General features: G+C 35.4%; 1 protein-coding gene across 4 annotated transcripts in view; it reads right to left on the reverse strand.

Moving 5' to 3' along the window:
* The window catches only part of LOC138043398 (major facilitator superfamily domain-containing protein 12-like), a 37,381-nt gene that overhangs the window by 1,473 nt on the left and 12,298 nt on the right, over nucleotides 1–23,610 (reverse strand). For 3 of the 4 annotated variants that reach the window (XM_068889655.1, XM_068889654.1, XM_068889656.1), the window contains exons 5-10: nucleotides 23,162–23,545; nucleotides 5,299–5,391; nucleotides 3,842–3,934; nucleotides 2,383–2,556; nucleotides 1,281–1,378; nucleotides 641–778 (exon numbers count right to left, since the gene is read on the reverse strand). In XM_068889655.1, the coding sequence (XP_068745756.1) occupies nucleotides 641–778; nucleotides 1,281–1,378; nucleotides 2,383–2,556; nucleotides 3,842–3,934; nucleotides 5,299–5,391; nucleotides 23,162–23,545 (980 nt within the window). Of the gene's footprint in view, nucleotides 126–640; nucleotides 779–1,280; nucleotides 1,379–2,382; nucleotides 2,557–3,841; nucleotides 3,935–5,298; nucleotides 5,392–23,161; nucleotides 23,546–23,610 lie in introns of all 4 variants that reach the window. The other variant, XM_068889657.1, reaches the window with a different exon arrangement.

A 23,610-nucleotide genomic window follows, 5' to 3' on the forward strand; every position in this document is an offset into this window, starting at 1 on the left:
GTACTTCAAGGTAGCACTTCCGAGTGTTACCAAATTGTACTGCCTTATCACCCCTCCACTACGTGAAGACTAGTACTCTGGAAAGTCTTTGGTCTACTGCCAGGAATCAGTATCACAAGCTGCAACTGAAATTGACAGCGATTCGTAAGGGATAAAAAGGAGAGCAACCCTTCTCTAGATCTGTCCCGAATGCGCAGGGCTTCGATTTTGGAGCATTTCGAATGCTACTTTTCAGCGCGTTTTCATTTTTTTTGAGCAAGATTTGAGTATTTGAGCACTTTCTACATATTTTGAGTTTGGGCTGGATCAGAGCAGCATTGTGTCCTCAAGAACAATTTTCAGTCGCAAACAGGTATTCGTTTGGGGTCGTGAAATGGAGTATCAATTTATCACACAAGACGCAATACGAGTGAAAGGAGCCTGAGTATGTATATATGTTCTACGAAAAGGATTGGTTTTTTACTTGAATGCAGAACTACATGACCCAGGGACGGGCCGATCCCTTGCTTTTGGCCCTGGCCCACCAGCTTAGGGTATTATCTAAATTTGGAATACAGGCCCCATCCATAACAATGACGGAAACAGCCAAATACATACTATTTTACACTGAACTACTGAAGTCGCCACAGTTAGAACTTACCGATTAGCATGCCGAATATTCTGTGAATCTTGAGGCAGCAAAACCATCAGTAAGCTGAGGACAGCAAGTGAGCCTGGTACAAGTGAAAAGACGTGATGCACATAATCACCGCAGTCGTTGCATTCGTCTGATAAGGAGCTGAAGATAACAATTGTTGTAACGTTACTTAGGATACATCATACACTGGACTATCCTGTATAACCTTATAAGGCGTCAGGCCTCGACTAAATGATCAGACTGTTTAGTTCACTCAAAACACATAATCGGTGGCTGCTTTATTATTATCATCATCATCATCATCATCATCATCATCATCATCATCATCATCATCATCATCATCATCTTCATCATCATCATCATTATTATTATTATTATTATTATTATTATTATTATTATTATTATTATCTTGTTACGCTCTACTTAAGTTCGGAAAAACACTGCTTGGGGGTATAAGCAGTTGCCCTGTATGAGGTATTATCGGATCCATTTCAGGTTAAACTGTACAATGCACAAGAAGCACTCAGGTGAAAAAAACAAAGTATGAGCGAGAAAGCGTTTTGTATGAGAACTGCATGATACACGCATACATTTTTCCATCGGTATGCAATGATGCTAAGCATCTTGATGGGGATTATTGTACCTTTCGTCAGGAAAGAAACTCTGGATAATGATTATTGCAGATCCTCCTGCGAGACTAGCTGTGGTACCCAGGAAAGAAAATACAAAACCAGACGTGTTCTGTTGAGAAAAAGAAAAAATTATTTTAGAAACTCACGCGAGCAAGCCGGATGTGTGCAATGCCGAACTGCACTTTGAGATTTCCTGCTGAGTTAGGGTTGGGGTTAGGGTTAGGGTAAGAGTTTAGCCTTGTCTTTTCTGAGAATTAGGGTTGCGCGAGCGGTCGTTTTGTTTCGATTGATGTATAAGTTAAAACTGTTTCTTTGCTCCAAGGTTTCAAATAGTGGGAGGGCGATTGTCGACATTAGCTTAGTACGCATGCGCAATATCGATTTAATATGCCATCAGTTTCGTGGCTGAGAAGTTTAAAGCATTAAAATAAAATGAAGGGTAAACTCCCGTTACAGCAAATGATGATGCGAAGCCTATGGCCACGGTAGTTGCCCTACAGGTTAAAATAAGTTAATTAGATAAGATGAAAACGAAGAAATCGTTTAATAACAAAAGGTAAGAAACATAAACTGTTAGTTATTCAGCTGTGAAGTCAGTCTTGACATCTTTTATAAAGCAGGCTGTAATTTCTTGATAAAGAAGACCGCTCTGGCAACCACTAATGTCCAAAAATTGACCTTAATTAGATACAAACCCAATTTTGAAATCCAACGCGAAGTGTCCCTTTAAGTCTAAGCATTTGCTTCCTGTTTCCAACAATAAGGTAAGGATAAATGGTTAAGGTAAATGCAGCTGTTTATTTGGTGACACTCTGTATTCCGAGACACTAGAGATGTTGATGTTGGGGAAAAGAGAAAGGGGACACTTTGTGACGCTTATTGAAATCGCGGAGCATCTAGTTAGGTCCAAACACCTTTTTTCAAAATGGCCGCCATTTAGGTATTATTTTGTTTTTATTCAAATTAGACGTCGAAGCCTCGTTCAAGGCAAAATATTCTTTTGCATTTTAAGCTTAAGAACGAGGCATCAAGAGCTAATTTGAATAAAAACATAAGAATACTTAAATGGCGGCCATTTTGGAAAAAGGTGTATATCTCTGGCAACACACTTACTTTATTGTTTCCAATAAGTTCATTCGAAAAGTTCAATGCATTGACACTCATTGAGGAGAATCCAAACCCAAGTAAGACTGCTGCTGGGTAAATAAGCACACCAGGGCACTGGGGGATAATATAGAACAGCGCGGCAGCTCCAATGACCACCAGGCTTGCGAAGATGAAAGACGCCTGCAATTAAAATTTGTCAAATTAGAAATTGCAATCAAGGGTGCACTAAATTTCACGTTGAATGCTTAAGAGCTTTTTCTAAGTTTGTACGTATCATACTTTGGCATAATACCTTACTGTTTGCATGGTTAGCAGCCAAAAATTTCACCTGAGATCAGATAATTCTTGGCAAATTCGTTCAATCAAATGTAGTACGCTGAAAGAGCTCGATGATCACAGTTGTTTTGAACATGTTGCCGGCGTAACGATTCGATCTGCTTCTAGCCGTTTGCGCAAACGAGTAATATGTGGCAAATTTGTGGGATACTACTCAACCAGAGTATTGAATGATGTTTGTGTCCTGCAGCGCACGATTCTCGAAAGTACCGATACTTATCGGGTGTCACAATTCTCTCTTCAGAAGGGGTTTCGACAAAACACTGACCCCCGGTTAACTGACCCCCTTACTGACCCCCCTACTGACCCCCTATAAAATCAATGGGAAAATGAATACTGCTTACTTAAGCCTCAACAACCCTTTTTAAACAGCATTGTTCAACAGTATTTAAGTCTAAGCACCCATTTTAAAAAGGTTGGCTTACATGAAGTAATCGGCCATCACAACAATAATCGAAAACTAACCTTTTTAAAATGGGTGCTTAGACTTAAATACTGTTGAACAATGCCGTTTAAAAAGGGTTGTTGAGGCTTAAGTAAGCAGTATTCATTTTCCCATTGATTTTATAGTGGGTCAGTAGGGGGGTCAGTAAGGGGGTCAGTTGACCGGGGGTCAGTGTTTTGTCGAAACCCCTTCAGAAGAAAGAGGTTTTATTTTGAAACCATGCTAAAAGACCAGCTTTTTAAAACTAGTGGATTGCAATATCACAAAGGGCTTTTCGGGCTCGAAAAGCTATCAAAACTTTCGAGAAACGGGCCCCTAATTCTCTAATTTCCGCTTGTACTGGTTAGATCTCTGTAGACATGAAGACCAAATTGCAAATACAACAGGGGTTAAGTAGTACTTCAGCCGCTCACATCTGCAAAGCATATAATCAGATCGAAATTCTGTGATTAACTGATTTAAGTCGTTGTATGCAAATATGGACAAACGTCAAAAAATATCGGTATCTTCGTGATGGAAGTTGATAGAACACATTGCAGTAATTATAAATAAGGTATGAAAGAAAAACAAACTGGTGGTATGCATGAATTGTGATACCGGTGTCCGAGAATTCTCTGTTGTAAATGACATTCAAGTGTAAATGGCAATTTTCTTTGCACTTTTTCCTGTCTGCTTGTACAATACCTTACTCCCTGTCTTCTCAGCAAGTTTCTTTGTTAATCCAGTAGAGATTGCAGCACTAAATAAGACAGCAAGTGGAAGATAGGCTATGGCTTCCTGAAGGATATAAAAGGCGTTTCAACCTATCACTAAATAATCCATTTTAATCCTAATACTCATGGATTTACTTTGAGAAAAACAAAACATCAGCAAAGTTCTTATAACTGAAGATGAAGCATATTAAATTAATGAATAGCAACAGTGCAACTAATACGAGAACTAGTAGCGAAGAAAAAACAAACAAAGAAAACGCACGATTGAAATGGTAGAATTCCCTTACGGGTGATCAGTTTGCATGGCTATAAAATTTAAATCCATAACAGCGAATAGTATTTAACACTCTGGCTGAAAAAAACTTTGTACAACGAATGTAGGCTGACCAAACCTTATGCAAAAAGACAGTTATATGACAAATACGAGAAGAAGAAAAAAAGAAAAGCGAATGAGGTATTCTGTGTGTCTGATCTTGGTATGAGAAGCGTTGCTTGAAAAAAGAGGAAGAAAGATTACCAAACAGTGCCAAAAAATAGCAAGGCTGGCCTAACGGGAAAGATGGTCATGTCCCTAATTACATGCACCAGGATTTCAATAAGCGTCACGAAGTGTCCTCTTGCCCTTCTTCCCAACATCAACATCACTCGTGTGTCAGACCTTGTTCCAAAATGGCCGCCATTTAAATATTCTTTTGTTTTTTATTCAAATAAGCCCTTGATGCCTCGTTTCAAAAGAATATTTTATCTTGAACGAGGCAACAAGGGCCAATTTGTATCAGCATAAATCAGCGGCCATTTTGGAATATGGTGTATTACTGTCACAAAGTGTCCCTCAAATTCTGCTCCTCAGGCAGGAATAAACAGCTGCTTTAACCCTAAGCTAAAAATAACGCTAACCTTTATCCTTACTTTATTGCTGGAATAGTTAGCAAAGGCTTAGACTAAAATGGACACTTCGTGTTGGATGTCAAAACTGAGCCTGCATCTAATCAGGTGCATTCTGGAGATGCTCTACTTGCAAAAATCCCATAATACACCTCTTTTACCCCCCAAAAATGTGCATAGACATTGTTTTCGATTTCTCTTGAGACATGTTCATGTTCCAGGAGAAATTGCAAACAATTATTATGCAAAATTTTGGGGAGTAAAAGAGGTGACGTGTATTATGGGATTTGTGCAAGTAGAGAATAAGTGAAAGACAAAATGCAACCGAATTAGGCAAATCACTCAATTGAGCGAAGGATAACTCTGAATGACAACACATGGGACTGGTGCATGTTTACCTACGAATAGTGTGTTGGTGCTTAAACGCCCAACAAGGGCAGATGGATTGAATATTAATTTGTTGACTCTTCCTCTAAGATTATCGGTTAATATGGTCAACCATCTTTATCTTTTGTTTGTAAATGCCCGCTTTAAATACAATACCTTTTTGAACTTCAGGGTATCGATAAGAAACAAGGGAAGATAGTAGTACGAAATATCTTGTAGGACTTTCGTACAGGTGTAAACAAAGGCGACCTGAAGGAGAATTTTAAAAAAGAGAGAAAAAAAATTAAAAGAGAAATGAAGTTAGTAGTATAGGAGTTGGGGGTATGAGATCATTTTGTAAAAATGCTCTCATCCCAACCCAACTCCATACTACTTTACATTTGACGGTTACATATTTTTGATCTCGTATTTTCGGTCTCATATTCTTGGAAATCTATATGGTTTATATTTCTGCGAATCTATGCCGTGGCGAGGCAGAATGGATCCAACGCAAAATTTATTTTGGAACTATATGTTATTTAAAATGCGTGACTTTCTTAGAAAAATCACAAAGCATGGCATTCTCGGAAATAAATAAAGGGGGTTTCCCCGTGATTTTCAACCAATGAAAAGTTAACCCATAAATTAACCAAAACCGAAAATACAACCAAATGGTTCAAATTTTTGGTTTTTTTCTGGTTGGACATTTTGTGTTCAATCCTTTAAAAGAAATGTTATTTTAGTGTGTTAATGTTGTAATGACCGTATGCATGACTTGTCACACCATTATTGTGAATGTACCGCTTGTCATCGAAGCAAGATAATGATACTTTATTAAGCTCATAGCTTCCAACTACTAAGTTGCTTCTAATCGTTTTCATGGTGTGATGCAGTTGCTTGTTATTAAACAGTACGTTTTTATAATTTTCATGAGTTATGTTCTTTTTGATGATATTCTTTTTAATACCCTTAGCGGTCTTTCCGCCTTTGTCATTGTCTTTCATATATGAATACATTTTCGATCGCAATCCGACGAATTCGGTTATTGGTATACCTGCTGCCTCGTCTTTGAATTTACCGATTACTTTTTTGTTTGTCTTGTCGAAATATTGTGAATCTTCGGGATAATCACTGTTATCGAATTTGTCTTTATCATTCCAAAAGTCTTGGTACGCATCACTGGTTTCAATTTCATAGGTCAAGCTGTCTGTGTCTGTGAATAATAATTTCGCTTTGCTACCGTATTTTTGTTTGATGTAGTTATAATGAAAATCATACATTAGTGTCTTGCTAAGATCTAGGATACACATACCCACATATGCCGGCCTGTTTAGGGTTAGTGTTTCTTTGATTTTATGCACTGCCACTAGATTTTTATTGAAGATCTTACTACTAACATATGTTGGTTTGGCAGCCATTTTTGACAGTTTGTTTTTATCAGTTACTAATCTGACATCTACTCGCTTTCTGATATTTTCCATTGTTTTCCCAAATACACTGTTATTCATAAGCTTGAAGAAGTCTTTTTCAAAAGCATTTTTAGCATTGGTTCTCTTCTGTGTGTTGAAATCAATGTATTCTTTCAACCATGGTGACTGATTGAACTTTAGAACTCGATGGATTTTGGTTATTTTCAAACCAAGATCGGTGTACAATTGTAGGTTCCTATAATGAAGAACATACTTTTCTTTGTTGCTTAATGTAGGTATCAGTTTATGAACTAAGCCAGTTGACACTTTGAATTTATTGGCTATTTCTTGGCAATAATTAGAAAGCATATCTTTGTTGACTTTGACCTTTTCGGCTGCTAGCGGATAATCATTATGCAGATCGTGTAATTCTTTGGGATATTCCAAATCAACTTCTAATATCAAACCTTTATTGCTATCTTCTTTATACTTGGCTAGGTCTATCTTATCAATCTGGTTTTTAGCCAACCATTTAAAACCACCAGTTGGAAGGTATTGGCTCATTGCCCAACCATACAGATTGTTAGCATCTAGATACATTATATACTTTGAGGGCGCCTTCTCATCATACGTTTTCATGTATCTATTATTAGCTTTGCCGTATCGATTTGCTATGTATGATGTACCACCACGCATGCCCTTTTCGATGAATTGAAACATATCAATATCAGTCATAAGCTCCAATTTAATGTCAGTCATCTTTAACATAGCATCCCAAGAAAGCCCAGGACTGGTAAAATAATGACAGGGGTCTAGTTTGTAGTATTGCAGACAGGTCTTTCGAAAGTTTTCAAACACATCAGCTAACAGAAGGATGTCAGATTTAAGATATAAGTCATGGTACTCACCCATATTTTTTAGATCAAAAGTGTTCCATACATTTTGAGCATGTTTGTGTTGATCACCTGAGATATGCTCATCATTTAATATACTGTAAAATTCTTCTTTTGGTGGCAGCTTTTCATTGAATTTTTCAAAACTGTCCATAAAGTCATATGGGTATACTCCCTTCTTACTCATCAAATCAAGCTCTTTACCTTTGAATTTTTGAGAAGTATATATTAATGCTTCTTTTGGTAGGTTGCTCACCAGTTTATCAAGACTTGAGCTCATGAATTGAAAACTATCAATAAAGGTCAGATGATTACCAAGCATGAAAGCCATATACTTTTCCATGTTGTTTGGTATGGCATTGATATTCATTTGGCATGTTTCACCTTTCTTGTTTGTGTATGTATGCTTTTTAACTATCTCACCAATTTCTTGCATTATAAAATGACTGTCATACCCACGGAGATTGTGAAACATAACTGGTATTTTCTCAGTCAATCTGAAATTTAGGTTACAATCTTGGTGAGCTGATCCTCTGTATTTACCTGTGATATGGCAATGGTCTCTAACTCTCACATCATTTTCATTGTATTTTTTATTGCAGATATGACATTCATTAGCTTTTTGAAATTCTTTTTCATCATCTTCAGTCATTCTCAATGGTTTATTGAAATATTTTTTCATGATCTTCTTGCAATATTTAACTTCCTCTAGCATAGCATCCATAAATTTGTAAACAGCTTTTTCACCTCTATAAATTTGTACTGGTTTTGTGTATTTATCATCATAACAACACACAACCTTATATCCATAACCACAGTCTGTGTGTCTCTGATAAGCCTCTGTGTACGATTTATCATCATTAGGTTGGCAACCGGATATCTTTTCTGTTATAGCTTCAAAATCTGCATAAATGACGAATGGTACTGGTAGTTGTTTATGGAAATTATTGAATTTTAGTATGTTATCATCTTTTGTTGGCATTTTGATAGCTTGTGTGCCATTTACTTGTATGCAGTTTTCTTTATGATCAGTTAATACTCTTTCAGAACTGAAACATTGTAAGCAATGCATACAGAAGTGCTTCCTTTCCTTGTGTTTTGTTTGATTGTACATGAATTTGTTGAAATCTTTGATCAACACATAATGCTTGTTTTCATTTTCTGTTATAAGAAGCAGATTCATACAATCTTCATACTTTTCTTTTGACACATAAATGGGATATTTTTGTTTGTTTTCATAACCAAATACATTGATGTTAATTTCATTTTGCTTTTCTATTTTGTTGTACTGTTTGGTAGTCACTGGAAATTCAATTCCTGAATAATTCAAATTTTCAATGAATGCTTTGTCTGATTTTTTGATTCTCTGTGGGTATTTGTCTTGAGGATTAAGATGTCTTATGTGGCACCACCTGAAGCATTCATTATCCTCATTTTTCATGTTGATCAATCCTTTTGCACTGTGTTTGAGTTCATTTGGTAATTTGATGTAAGAAGATCCTTTCATTGGCTCGTATTTTACCACATTGATATAATGATTTTCAACAGATTGAATAGTCCAACCAGATCCCTCTGAAATCCAAACTGCAATCTTGTTTAGTATGACTTGTTTTGACAAAGATAAAGCTAGTTCAATTTGTGGGTCATTTGTTATTGTTTGTGGTTGACTGTTGAAATAAGCCGTTTTGATGATTTTTTCTTCTCGCCCTGTTTGCTTTTCAAATGTTACTCTAAGTGTTTCAACAAACTTTAGACCTTTCATTGATTTTAATATTTTTTCGATATGGATGGCAACAGCCTTTCTTGTATTTTGCAGTTGCATAAGTGGGTCTTTGCTGTTTTTTATGTTGATTTCATAAGACTTGGTGAACCCTTTTAAAGCTTTGTTCGTTTCTTGTATTATGGTCCTTGGTGATGGAACGGGTTGTTTTTTGGTTCTTGGAGCTGCCACTGGAGCAAAACGCTTCGTCCTTGGAGCAGGCACCGGTCTATATCCATCTCGGAACTCTGGTGGTGGAAGAATTATGTTTTCTTCATAATTTCGCACCATTTGCCGCACACTCTTACGAGGTGTCGGTATTGGCCGTCGGGGACCAACTTTTGTATCGTCTTTGGTGATTAATTTTTTGATAAGATTTATCAGGTCTTTTTTGCTTAGATTTTCTAAACTGGTATGATTCATAACATTACTTGAGATATTATTTTTCATTCTCTATCTTATATAACAATCGACATTCTTTTAAATACTTTATGGATTTTTAGTTGAAACCAATCTGGTACGATTGATTTTAACTGTAAAAATTTGACAAACTATATATTTTCCAATTCATGAATTTTCATATGCAGTTTGTGTTTCTCACTTTTGAGATGCTGATGTTTTCCTCTCATGGCATAATTCTTTCCATTGTTGCATATCACACAATACCATTCTGTCTCACGACCATATTTGTTTTTTTTCTCTTGAATCTCTTTGTCAGTGAATTGTTTCTTTGGACCTCGTTTTGAAGTTTCCATATTATATACAGAGACATTATTCTTTTATATGGTTTTAATCAGAATCATCTTCAGAATCATCTTCAGAATCATCTTCAGATTCATCTTCAGATTCATTTGGTTTGTATTTGCTGAAAGCTTGTTTTATCTGTTGCAACATGTCGTCGTTTATGTCATCGGGATCCATTACAAAGATTTTTTTTCCATCTGTTACCATGACCATTAATTTTTTATTGAAATGCACCAATTTCAATTTAACGGGTGGATGAATGACAGACAACACATCGGAATAAATCAAATCTTCCAAAAAGACTTTCAACGAAGGCTCACGAATTACATGGGACATTAAAGCATTGAATAATGATTTTGGGTTCATATACAATAGGATTATATTAGTTTTTCACTTCATCCTTGCAACAATTTCAATGGTGCCAAAAATTTACGGTATCTTTGAAATTCTCTGAATAAAAAATCCATTTTGACATCTATGATGTGAAACATTTTCCCGATTTCTTTCTTTGGTCCTCCTGTTTTCAATGCTTTGATCAACAATGGTACTGCTTCTGAATGAACATAATGCATATAACCTGCGTTCCTGACCACTATTTCACAAATCATTTCTGTGATCACTTTTCTTACAGCCATGGTTTCAATTATTTGGCTTCCTCTGAACATATACTATATGTTTCGATTATCTTTTACACAGATTCATCACTGTCTTGTGACGCAAAAGATTCTGGCGAACTTGGGCAACTAAAATCCGATTCGCTTTCTTGTGATGAAAAACTTTCCGGTGAGGATGGTACCCAGTCAGAATCCGACAGATGGGAATCCTGATCGCTCTCATAATAGAAACCAACTTTTTCTTCATTTTCAAACTTGTCCATATAATATAAGTATATATTTTTATTTTTTTATAAGTATTTATGCGCGTTTCACCACGATTCATATGTTTTCAATGTCTTTCAATGGTATCCAACTGTTGAATTCATCACTGTATCCCTTCCATTTTACCAAAGCTTGTTTCTTTTTATAGTCTCTTCTGATCACTTTGTCAATACGGAAAATATCCTGCTTTGCTTTTAATAATTCAGGTTCATAAAAACTGCCTTGTATCTCTTCACCTCTGAGATCTTTTAGTTTGTATGTTATTGGATTAGTGTATTGGATCTTATCAACTGTAAACACTTCTTCGGTCCAGTTTGGAGTATATCCTTTATCGAACACATTCCGTTTATACTTGGATATTCGAACCTGGTCACCTGTTTTGAATTTAGGTTTTTGTTTTAATGTTTCTGTATCACCATATAGATTGAAGTAAACTATACCTTCATTCCTCTTATTAGATGCTTCAACAGGTGTCATTTTTATGCTTGAATGTTTTGTGTTGTTGTACTGTTTCACTAGTTTGGGTAGCATGTCTAAATACTGTGTATTACCTTGAACAGTGAACTGCTTCCACATTTTGGACTTGATTGTTCTATTCCATCTTTCGACCACTGAGGATTTCTCTTCATTTTCAGTGGAGTACATATGTATCCCATTTTTGTCTAACAAGTCCTTCAAGTGTTTGTTATAGAACTCCTTTCCCTTATCAACCCATAAATATTGTGGTCTTCTGCCTTCCCTGAATATTGTTTTAAATGCTTCAGTGACAGATTCACCTTTCTTGTCCTTCAATGGGACAATCCAACCGTATTTGCTGAAAACATCAATAACCATGAGAAGATACCGATAACCTTTATTCCATTTGCTAAACTGTTGCATTTCAACTAGATCACTTGCCCATATTTCATCAACATGATTTACGATTACACGCCGCCGAGTAAAGTTGCGTCTTATAGATGCATGTAATTCATCTGCTAATTTTTCTTGCCAGTTACCCGACGGCTTTTTCCGTTTTTTGAAACTCCAAGACCTAGTTTCTGCTTTGTATTGATAACATTTCTTGCCAACCAATGCCCCCATTGTCTTTCATTATACGGTACGTTGTCTAAAGCTTGAACCATTTTCCTATCTGCTTTGTTTTTACATTTCCTGTCATCCTTGCAGACGGAATAATCAACATCGTGTTGCATTGCTATTGCATCAGTTTTGCCAGTGGGCATATCATATATTTCCAATATTTGACCAGTTTTTGGGTCATACTTCAGTTGATTTTCTAAATCATTATAAGGTCCTGTGTAATGATGCCCAGGTAATGTCCATCCGCCTTTTGGTTTCGGCAATTTACCAATAGCTTTGTGAATGTCAAGAGCACCACCATCAAGATCTTTCCTATTGGTTGTGTATTTCTTTTTGGGTCTTATTTTTGTTGACAATTGATCGAGAGCTTCAGAACCGACTTTATGAAGTAGAGGGTTCATTTTTCTCAAACCATAATCGATTGCTTTTTTCTGCAACTTTGGATCTCTCATTAATTCGGAACCATAATATCTACCCATTTCAACGGCTTTTTTGCCAAGATAAGGTACTCCTTTAGTTAAAAATAATTCTGTTCCAGTATTAGCAATATCGCTGAGTAAGCCCGCTCCCAACGGGCTGTTTAGTTTCCCTGTTTTTTAACAAATTTGGTCTTTGTAATACCACATTCAGCACAAGTGCAAAAGAACATTAGTCTACCATTTTTAGCTGTTTTGTAACCTGAAGGTTCAACACATTCAGTCACTTTCTTTTGTTTAACACAATATGATTTCATAATACATATAAGTTAGATATTTCTGAAATAATATTCGATAAATCTCTCATTTTTCATTGTATCATTTATGTCGAATACTTGTAATAAATCATAATACGAATTACCCTTATTCATTTCATTCAGAAAGTATAAACAGAAATACCCACAAGTTGTTGTTTGTATGTTTTGTATCTGATTGTTTTGATGTAACAAAGTGAGATTTTTCTTTTTGGCATGATTTACAATCTCTTGAAATGGGGGCATACCAAACGAATCGAAATAATTTATTACATTATCTTTGACATATGTTGCAACCCAATGACTTCCGCTCATATAAGCTGGTTCAAGATTGTATATGAATAACGCCTGTTTACGGTTATGTGGAACATTTTCATCTCTTGACAGTACATCATTTATTGGTATATTCAAATATTTGCACCATTTCATTAGATCGTGGTTGGACATAGGTATGTTTTTGTGAAATTTTGGTTTTACAATATTGCCCCCAAAATGGGTATGCCATTGAATGGACTGTTTTTTCCCAATAGTAACCCTTTTCCTTTTTTGGTCGAGGATGTTTTTTTTTTTCTACCATTACCAGTCACATATGGCGGATAACTATAAAATGGAGGGGGCATTCCAATTCTAGGTGCTCCTGTACCATCCTTTTTCGATGAAGGTGGTCTACCTACCCTCGGTGCTCCTTTCCCTGTAAACAGCTTTTTCACCAGATTAACAGCCATAGGAATTCCAACGGAAGCCAACAGAGTTCCTAGAAATCCACCTGATTGTGTTTTAGTCGGTGTTATTTTAACGCCAGATCCTGTTTGAGCCGCATTCATTATGTCTCTTTGCTGTTTGGTTGTAAACATATTCAGATATGGCATCAGTTGATTGATTGCATTGAAAGGTATCATCATGGGTAATGGCATAGCACCACCTTTTTGACCAGATCCTAACAATTTTTTAGCTCCGGCTTCTGCTAAACCACCAAGAGCACTCAACCCAAGGGTTTTACCAATTGCTGGAAGAGCTCTCATACCAAGTGACAATACGGTGCTCAAAAGACTTCCGCCTACTTGTTTTCTGATATTGGTCTTAGCAAGCTTAATGTCCATTCCTTTGTTCAATTGTCGATTTTTTTGCAATCTTTTTTTCACCATTGCTGGAACATAAAGAGTGTCGTTTCCATTAAGAGAATCATTTGTCAGTCTTAGAACAATTGTTTCCCTTTTATGGTAAGCATTACTCAGATTCTTTTTTTGATTATCTGAAAGTCTTACGTTGATTTCATGAAGTTTAGTCATATAATATATGTTATATAATTCCGATTGTAAATAAATGGGAGTCATTCACTTGATTTCATATTACTGTTTCAGTTGCGGGCTTAAACTATCACCAATTCATTACCCACCTTGTCAATAACAACCGACTCTTCGTACAATACAACTGCATGGACATTGAAATCTGCTGCACTATTGGCACTTATTTTATACCTGAAAATCAACTGTTTAGGGTCTCTTGTTACTTTCTCTGCCTGATATGACAGATCGAAATAGATTAGTGGATACAGGCTGTTATAATTAGCAAGATTCAACTGGGTTCCGGTGTTGTAATCATTTTTTCGCATTGCATAAGACATCAGATCATTGAATATTCTCACTTTGCTTTCACTGTCATATTCTGTTTCTGGGTAGAAAACACCATTGCCATATTCGAGTCTGCATGTTGTTAAATAACTGTTTGCGTTTGCTTCATTCAGTTTGAAGGTATCAAGTATATATGGATTTTGAGTTGCAACTCTGGTTTTAGCCCGTTGTAGATAAACAAAAATTGCTTTGACATTGTCAATACTGGAAGAAATCTGAAAAAAACCACTGACTCTAGCAGGTGCTGACACTGCATATAGTTCACGCTGATATGTCCATTTGTGTTCTTTCATGAAAGAGCTTACAAATTTGTCGTACATACTGTCTTTTGGTGTTAATTTTGGAACCCATAGTAGAAATCTGTTCAAAACTACTCTGCCGGCATCTGTTCCTGCTGCCATATTGATGAGTTCATTGTCGTTCTGGAGATTCAAATTGAATTGTAACTGCATAGGAACCAACATTTTATCCTGCAACTCTTCAAAAAAACTGTAACGATTGAGAGGTATGATCAAATTCACATTTTTTGCTCCTCCCGTTCCATCATTGTTGGTAGCTTGTGTAAGCACTCTTCTCGATTCATATCCTGAATTAGTATTGGCTGTCGTATCATTTGTGTCTAAATACCAAAAACTGTTTTTACCGACTGATCTGCTGTAATCATCAGAATATTCCAACAGATTCTTCACAAAAGTGACCTTATGTAGATTGTCAGTATCATAAACAATTTTCCCAGCACTTTTAATCATCATATGTGCAATCAATGAATGAGATCCGTTTATCACCGTTATTCTATCGGCTGCTGCATAACCAGCTCCATCTGCTATTTTTTGTAACTGGAATTGAACCTCGAAATAAGCATTGTACCAATCATAGAAAGAACTCCGGTCGTTGATGGTGAATCTATAACCGTTCTTTTCTTGATGTTGATTATTTCCAGGGGCTCTAATTACATCATCAAGTTGGAAACGCACCAACTCATTTCTTTGCAATAATTCACTTGTTCTAAAAGCCATTTATACTATTGTATTATATAATTTTGCTGTCATGTTATTTATTTGAAAAATCTACGCCTTCTTCCAGATCCGGATATCAATCTATTTAGTATCATGTCAGCGCTTTCATCTTGCTGTTTCTGTTCAATGGGCAAGGATGGAACAATTGCTTTTTGTGTTGGTGTTGTGGCTCCTTTTCTCAAATTTGCCAATTTTTTCATTATTAGGTCTCCTGACTTTTCTGCCACCGTCTTGCCAATTTTATCACCTGCATGGGAAACCCCTGATTCTAATGCCTTCTTCGCTATTGGCCTGGCGAATTTCTTGAAAACAGATGATGCCACACTCTTCAACGGTTTAAAAATATTGTCAACGATAAGTCCAGACCCTTTGTGTTGAAATACAAATTTACCAAGTTTTGGATGGTAAAACCTCTTAAATTCATACGGTTTCATTATACTGTTACATTAGATACTTTTTAAAATCAGCGAAAAAGACGTATCCGCTCCATTTAGATCCACTAATCTTCTTTTTCCATCTGTTATCATGATTCTGATTGATGAAATTGTAGTTTTGTTCACAGGATTAAATGTAACTCTTTGTGGTTCGAGGGTGAAGGAGTAACTTGGTTTTAGTACACTAGTTGAGAATGAATAAATAATGTCTGTTTCTTCACCGTCAACTAAACTTTCGTTGACCAAATCGCAATGAATATTGAGTACGTCTGTGTCTTGACTGAGATTCGGCACTCTTGGTCCAATATGCGTTCCACTTGCTAATATCTTTTTATCAAAACCGATCAGGTCATTAAAATTACTTGCTCTTAAATCGAGTTGGTAATTTGCAGCTAATGTAACCGTGACTCTGAATGTTGTTTCGTTGAATTCAAGAGTCATCGGATACGTATCACCAGTTTTCGTCACATTTTTAATATGTCTGTCAAAGTCCGTATAATTCCATACCCCAGCTGGAAAGGTAATGTCCTTAAAAGTTGAACCATTATCGGAGCTGTATTTGATTAATTGATTTTTGTACCCAGCATTGACATTGAACCAAGTGAATGACATGTTGATGACTCTGTTAAGACCGATAACGTATTGCTTATTATTGTCTAGAGTTACAGGTCTGGTGAAATTTGTTGTAAAATCTTCTGGTTTATTATCCCCTTTATTTTTCACACTGTAAGATGATAAAACTATCTCTCGTTCCATTATATAATGAAGTTACATTAAATTTGGAAATATTGTTTGTATAATTTACCATATTGTGATTTGTTAATTGTTGTCATTTTCAATAATGTGTCCAATATAGAAACACCCATATTTCGCATGTCAATGCTTGTATTGCCAGCCAATATCTCACCAATGATTAAATCCAATTTTTTTATGAGTTCTTTCGGTTTGTTAAAAAATATCACATTGCCACCTTTTTGTTTTTTCCTGCCAGAACCTTTCATTGTTTCCATTTTATTTTGATAATGTTTTATGTATTCATTCAGAGTTCTCATAGCGCGATCCACTCTTTTGTTTTCCTCTTGCCTATCAGCTTCCGTTATATTCCCACTTTTGTATTGCTTTGTAACGTTTCCTTTGTAGGCTTTCAATTGATTTCTTTTAAATTTAGCCGCATTGACAATCTTATTGAGATATTTTTTGTTTTTTCGTTCAGTCATTTCTTGTTGATTTATTACCTTTTCAACAGAATCATAATTTGGTATACCAAGATCACCTAATATCTCATTTTCCATATCTTCTTCATCCATTCCATAATCGATCGCATCGTCATCATCATATTCTGGTGGTAATTCTGGTTCTTCAGGAAAGTACTTAGGATCAACATACATCTCTTTTTTTCCTTCCAGAAGATCTTGTAAAGATTCTTCATATGTTGGCGGTTTTGGCACCAGTTGTTTTTCTTGCTGTGGCAAAACAGGTTGTTCAAATAGATCACCAAGATTCATATCTGGAACTTCATCCTCTATATCAATGCCGTAATCAGGAACTTCTCCTTTCTTCAGTGGTCGTTTTTTCCTGGGCAACCTTAAAGCCTGATTACTATCAATAACATCATCTAATTTACTTGTAATTGGTTGGAATACTTTTGAAAATCCCTGTTGACTGGTCTTCTGATCGATATCATGTTTTGTAATTGCATTATGGACATAATTAATCTTATCCCCTAATTCAGATTTACTCTTTGCGAGTTCTTTCCACTTAAGTAAACTCATTTATTGTTATATTGTTACGTTACATAAAAATGAAAATTATATATAAAAAATAGCGTTTTACACCGTGTTGAACACCATGTTTAACTACATCATTTTATCGAAACAATGTAACGATTTAATATAAATGAAAATACTGAATTATGATACTGATGATGATGTTGTCACAAACTTCAAACGAAAGCATAAATCTATGCCTAAAGAATGCTTTCGCATGCTCATTTGCGGACCTTCTGGTTCGGGAAAAACCAATACACTGATGCATATGATCTACAAATTATTGTACTTTGACAAAATATACCTTTATGCAAAAAACTTAGAGCAGTCAAAGTATCGGAATCTCATGAAAGAGTTCGAACCATGGAGTGAAGAAGCTGGTTATGATATCATTGAAGCAAGCAATGATAAAATAATTCCTGTAAAAAATCTCAATGGTGACAATCAAAAAATTGTGATATTCGACGATTTCGTATGTGATAAAAACCAAAAACCATTAGTTGACTATTTTATACAGGGGAGACATAAAAACTGCTGTGCCATATATTTGAGTCAAAGCTACTATAAGACACCAAAAGATATTAGATTAAACTGCTCACATTTTGCCATTTATGATTTTCCGAGTACTAATGAAAAAAGTCTCATATGTCGTGAAAACAATGTCTCAAAACAATTATACGAGAAAGCAACTAGAGACCCTTTCAGTTTCATATATATTGACAAACCTGAGAAACAAGTAAAGAAGAATTTTGATGAAACAATATAAATCAATTGTATATGAGTTACTCAAATGGTAAATTACCTGAAGACACATTTTCACATGAAAAAGTTATTGAAATAGTAAAAGGATTGCCTGGTGTTGGTTTTAAACTAACAGATGACGGTGATTATGATATGCAGAATAAAAAACTGAGAAATTTAGATTCACCTCAAACGAATGACGATGCAACTACTAAGAGTTATGTTGATTCGGAGGTTAATAAGACATTAAAATTGGACGGAAGCAATGCAATGACTGGCGCCCTTAATATGGATAACAGACGTGTAGAAAACATTGCACCTGCTAGACATGGCCAGAGTGACGCTGTCAGTAGTGCGCATTTGCATAACTTTTACTTTGATTTAAATACAAATGATGGAAAGATAGAAGCCCAAAATCCGATCGACATGAAAAATAAAAGAATCTCAGGAGTGCAAGATCCAATATTGCATTCAGACGCTACCAATAAATTTTACGTTGACGACTTTATGAATCAAAAAGCGGAAAAATCAGATTTAAACAATTATTTGAAAAGAGACGGTTCAGTTTCTGTTACTGGTGATTTTGACTTTGGAAATAATAAAATCAGCAATCTTGCTGAAGGCACTGGCAATTCTGACGCTGTTACAAAACACCAATTACAAACTGGTTTATCAACCAAACCCAATACAAATCAGGTTGTGCTCCGTGATGGTTCGCAGGACATGACTGGAAATTTAAATATGTCACAAAAAAAGATCGTCAATCTTGCTAATCCGACAGGTAGAAATGATGCCACTGGAAAAGGTTACGTTGATCGATTATTTTTAGATTCACTTCGTTTAGACGGATCCTCTAAAATGACTGGAAATTTGGATATGTCTTTGAATAAAATAATAAATTGCGGACAACCAACGGATGCTAGAGATGTGACAAACAAATCTTATGTTGATTCCGAGGTTGGAAAAACATTGAAATTGGATGGAAGCGGTGTAATGACTTCTGTTCTAGACATGAACAATCAACGAATAATAAATCTCGGAAGAGCCACACATAATCAAGATGCAATTACTTTGAAGCAAGTAAATGACGCTTTTTCAACTATAAGTACTGCAAACAATAGATACACAGACGAACAAATAGAAAAAAATAAGAAATATGTAGACGATGAAATATTGAAGAGTCACATAACTACTCACACAAACAGAAAAAATGTGCTGAAATATGCTATGGATGATGGGGAATTTACAGAAGATTATGGAATACAGGATGCCAATTTAATCGACTATAATGACTCGCCACATAAAAACAACAAAAAAGCATTTTCATTCAAGGTTCAAAAGGCAACAGATGGTTCCAGTCTGTTCAAAGGACGATTCGATTTTAATCTATTCAAACTGATACGTGACAATTACAGCGATAAATATACTGTGTGTTTAGAAATATATTTCCAAAAAACTGGTTTTGATGCAGAGTTTAATTCATTTCAGGTTACTTTTGAAAAAAGAAACATGAACACCGATAGAACCACTACAGTCAAAACCAACACAGATTATAAATATTATCGCTTTATCATGAACTTATCACCAGATGGTTCTTCACCAACTATCGAAAGACGGTTATATGTAACTGTTCAATCCACTTATGACAATAGAAGCCCAACTCTTTTACCATTGTATGTCCTGATTTACGGTATAAAAGGCGAAGCAAAAAACAACCTTGATTTCACAATTTATGATTACGAATTGGCTTATGAGGTTGTAAATGATCAATTTCAAATGCATGTACCAATCAATATGAATGGTAATAAAATTTTAGGGTTATTTGATAAGATATTACCGTCTTACGCCTATGGAACCACTTCAGAATCATCACTGGGTTGTGATTTCAATATTTCTAGAACAGTACCTCTAACATTTACTAAAATTTATATTGATAAAATAAAAATTTATGCTAAAAAAAATTATCCATCAGAGTCGAATCACGATATAACTTTTTATGGAGACGCTAGTGTATTTTATGACATAGATTTTTCAACAAGCAAAATACTTACTGTCAATATCAATCGATATTTTGAAAACATAACAAACATACGAATAAATTTTGATGATGACGATGGGGATGGCGTAAGATCTTATGTTTACATTATACATTACAAAACATTACTGATTAATTGAATTATATAATGCAACAGTATATGACATTGTATGTAAAAAATTTAGATGGTACACATCTTCTTGACGACAATGGTGACAGAATTGAATACACCATTGACTATCACTCTGATGATGATTTTACCTATCAAGCTCAAGCTCAACTTTCAGTAAATGATGATGGACATATAGAAACTGACAAAAATCTCGTCGTTAAGGCTGCTACGGAAGATAACCATGTTGTCATAAAAAAACAACTCGATTTGAAGTTAGACAGATCGACTTTTATTATTTCGAACAGTCTTCCTGGTATACCAGTGTTAGACAAAATCAGCATTGCATTAATTCCAGCTTTATCAGTAGTCACAGCCGATTCAAATGATAGAGTTAGTTCATGGATTGATCCTGTCAATAATATCGATTTTTCACAATCAACCAATTCAAAAAAGCCTCTTTTTCTAAGGGATTCAACAAAAAAACTGTTTTTTGTACGTTTTGATGGTAGTGATGACTATTTGGAAAAAAATTCGTTTGATGTTTCTGAAATAGCAGGTAAATCTGGTAACAAATGTACAGTAATACTGGTTGTCAAAACAAAAGCGATAACTAATCAATCACAGTTTCAATGGGGGCGTGGAGCCGTCAGATTCGGTATGCATATACCATGGGGAGATGGTACAGTCTATGTCGATTTTGGTTCCTCGTCAAATGGCAGACTTAACATTCCTTCTTTGCTGAATCTCTCTGGTAATATCGAAGTTTGGACAATTCGTATTAATGGGACAAATCTAGAACTCTTTAGAGGCGTTACATCGATCAGTGCGATTAAAACAGAAACAATTTCTGCCACTCTGACAGGTTCAGCTCAAGAAATGTTTATTGGATGTCAGGTTCATACTGATGGCACTGCTGTGAATTTCTGTGAAATGGATTTATATGCTTTTGCTGTTTGGGCAAAATCTCTGTCTGATAATGAATTAAAAAATATGTTCAGGTTCATTCAAAATCATTTCGATTTGTGATGTGGATTTTAAAATATATAACTCAATATATATGTATATCGACAATTTATTACGATTTGTGGAATATAGTTTTCAAGAAGCAAAAGAAAAACATCCATGCATTAATGACAAAATATTAAAATCAGCACTTGTTTATCAATACCTGCACTGTTTCTATTTTAAAAGAGACATGTCTATGAATGAGATTCTTGAACTCAATGATGGTGAAATTGGTCTTCTTGGACCGGGCAATAGCTGTCTTACATGGTTATTTGAAAAGATGTTTGGATGGAATCATATTTTGAATTCACATGGCATTCTACATGACGCTTTTGGACGGTTTTATGATCATTATGCACTAGGTAGAGGTTACACTTATGCTATTTCAGAAAAATACACAACTAAACTGATTAAAAGATCACCTTTTTGTGGTCAAGTCAGTGGTATACTATATTGTCTATGCCGACGATTAACAATCTAGACCATATATATGGCAGATCGAAAAAAGAGAATATTTAGCTGGAACCATATTTCAGACAAACTCTCAGAAGATCAGGTCGACGAACTAAAGAGCTATTATAAGGCATACCATAGAAAGTGTTGGGCTTACAAAAAGGCTGTCAAACGCTTCAAAAAATTCAAACTTATTGGTAATACTATTTCTATCATAACTGGTACTGGTGGAATTATTAGTGCTGTTGTAACTGGCGGTATAGCCCTAGTAGCTATAAGCACTAGTGCTTTGTTAATCAAGTCTTACATGGATTTCCAATCATTGGATCTCAAAATACAAAATTGCACATATGCATACCAAAGTTATCAACATCTATTGAATTCAATAAAAGACATGTTGAGAAGCGGTGATTTTCAACCATCGTTTCACACAGAATTAAAAATGTAGATGATTTTGTAACTGATGTTTGTCCTAGTGTTGATAAATTCTACGCAAAATACAATGACAAATTCATTCCTTAACTATCACATTTATTTTATCGAATGATAATGCTAGGATGTCTTGCCAATATCGTTTATAACTTTCAAGTGTCTTTTTAGACTTTGATGTCTTGACCTTTTCATAAGGAAGATCAACCATTTTAAATATTTGTTTTAAAATGAAATTTATGTTAATCATACGCTTTCTATCAATGTTAACATCTTTCACAACTTCCCCGATAGCCGCAAAAATTCGAATTATTTTATCCATATTTTTTACAGAAATCTGGAAACCATTTTTTACAGCTATATTATTCATTATGTTTTCTATATGATATTGTCTTTGGTAAACACTTTTACGATGGAATCTATGCTTATTTGAGTGAAAATCAACAAATTCTATAAGCGGTTTATATCCATTAACTGACCCACATTTTTTACAAACTAGCATATTGTTATCATTCACTATATCAGGTTGACTGCAGCATTGCTCAATTTCTTTCGTATGTTTCGAGATTTGCTTATTACAAAATGGACAGACCACTTCTTCCATATTGACAAGTTCTTTATGCAGTTCTTGGCAACTCATTATACTATTATATGAGATATTATTTTAAAACCATTCTGCCACGCCACGGCATAGATTTCCAAGAATACGAGACCGAAAATACGAGATCAAAAATATGTAACCGTCAAATGTAAAGTAGTATGGAGTTGGGTTGGGATGAGAGCATTTTTACAAAATGATCTCATACCCCCAACTCCTATACTACTGAAGTTGATCCTAATGCGGAACTTGGCCGCAGTGTGAAATAAAACGCACAAAAATTGAAAAGGGCATCAGTAAGTGTGTTTAAGCGATCCGTTCAAGGAATACCTGATACAAATGGGGATCCTTCAACCAGTCTCGAACTTTCTTTTGTCCCTCTATCAGTGGACAAGACGATTCAGGATCAAGTAATCTCCGAACGAATGGCTTGACCACTACAACTTGATGCTCCCGTTTGCCCATGTTTGTGACGATAACTTCAATCTGATGACGAGACAATCTCCCCGGTAACATTGCTGTTGTTATTTTTGTCGATGTGTTGTCCTCAGATTGAGCGAAGAGGGTTTCATTTACTAAGCTGCAACCTAGTGATATGTCCTTGGTTCTTGTTTCCTGCAAATTGCTGGTTGATTCATTGGAAAAGGTGCTCAGCGCAAGGACTCTTGATCCGGTGGAATTTTTAGTACTGGTTGTGTCTGGGGCTCTAGATCTCTTAAATAAAGAACAAGAATTATTTTGTCAATAGAGACGTTTTAGTGAGAGTACTGTGCTTTGGT

Source organism: Montipora capricornis, chromosome 3 (genome assembly GCF_036669925.1).
Source record: "Montipora capricornis isolate CH-2021 chromosome 3, ASM3666992v2, whole genome shotgun sequence".
Lineage (NCBI taxonomy): Eukaryota > Metazoa > Cnidaria > Anthozoa > Scleractinia > Acroporidae > Montipora > Montipora capricornis.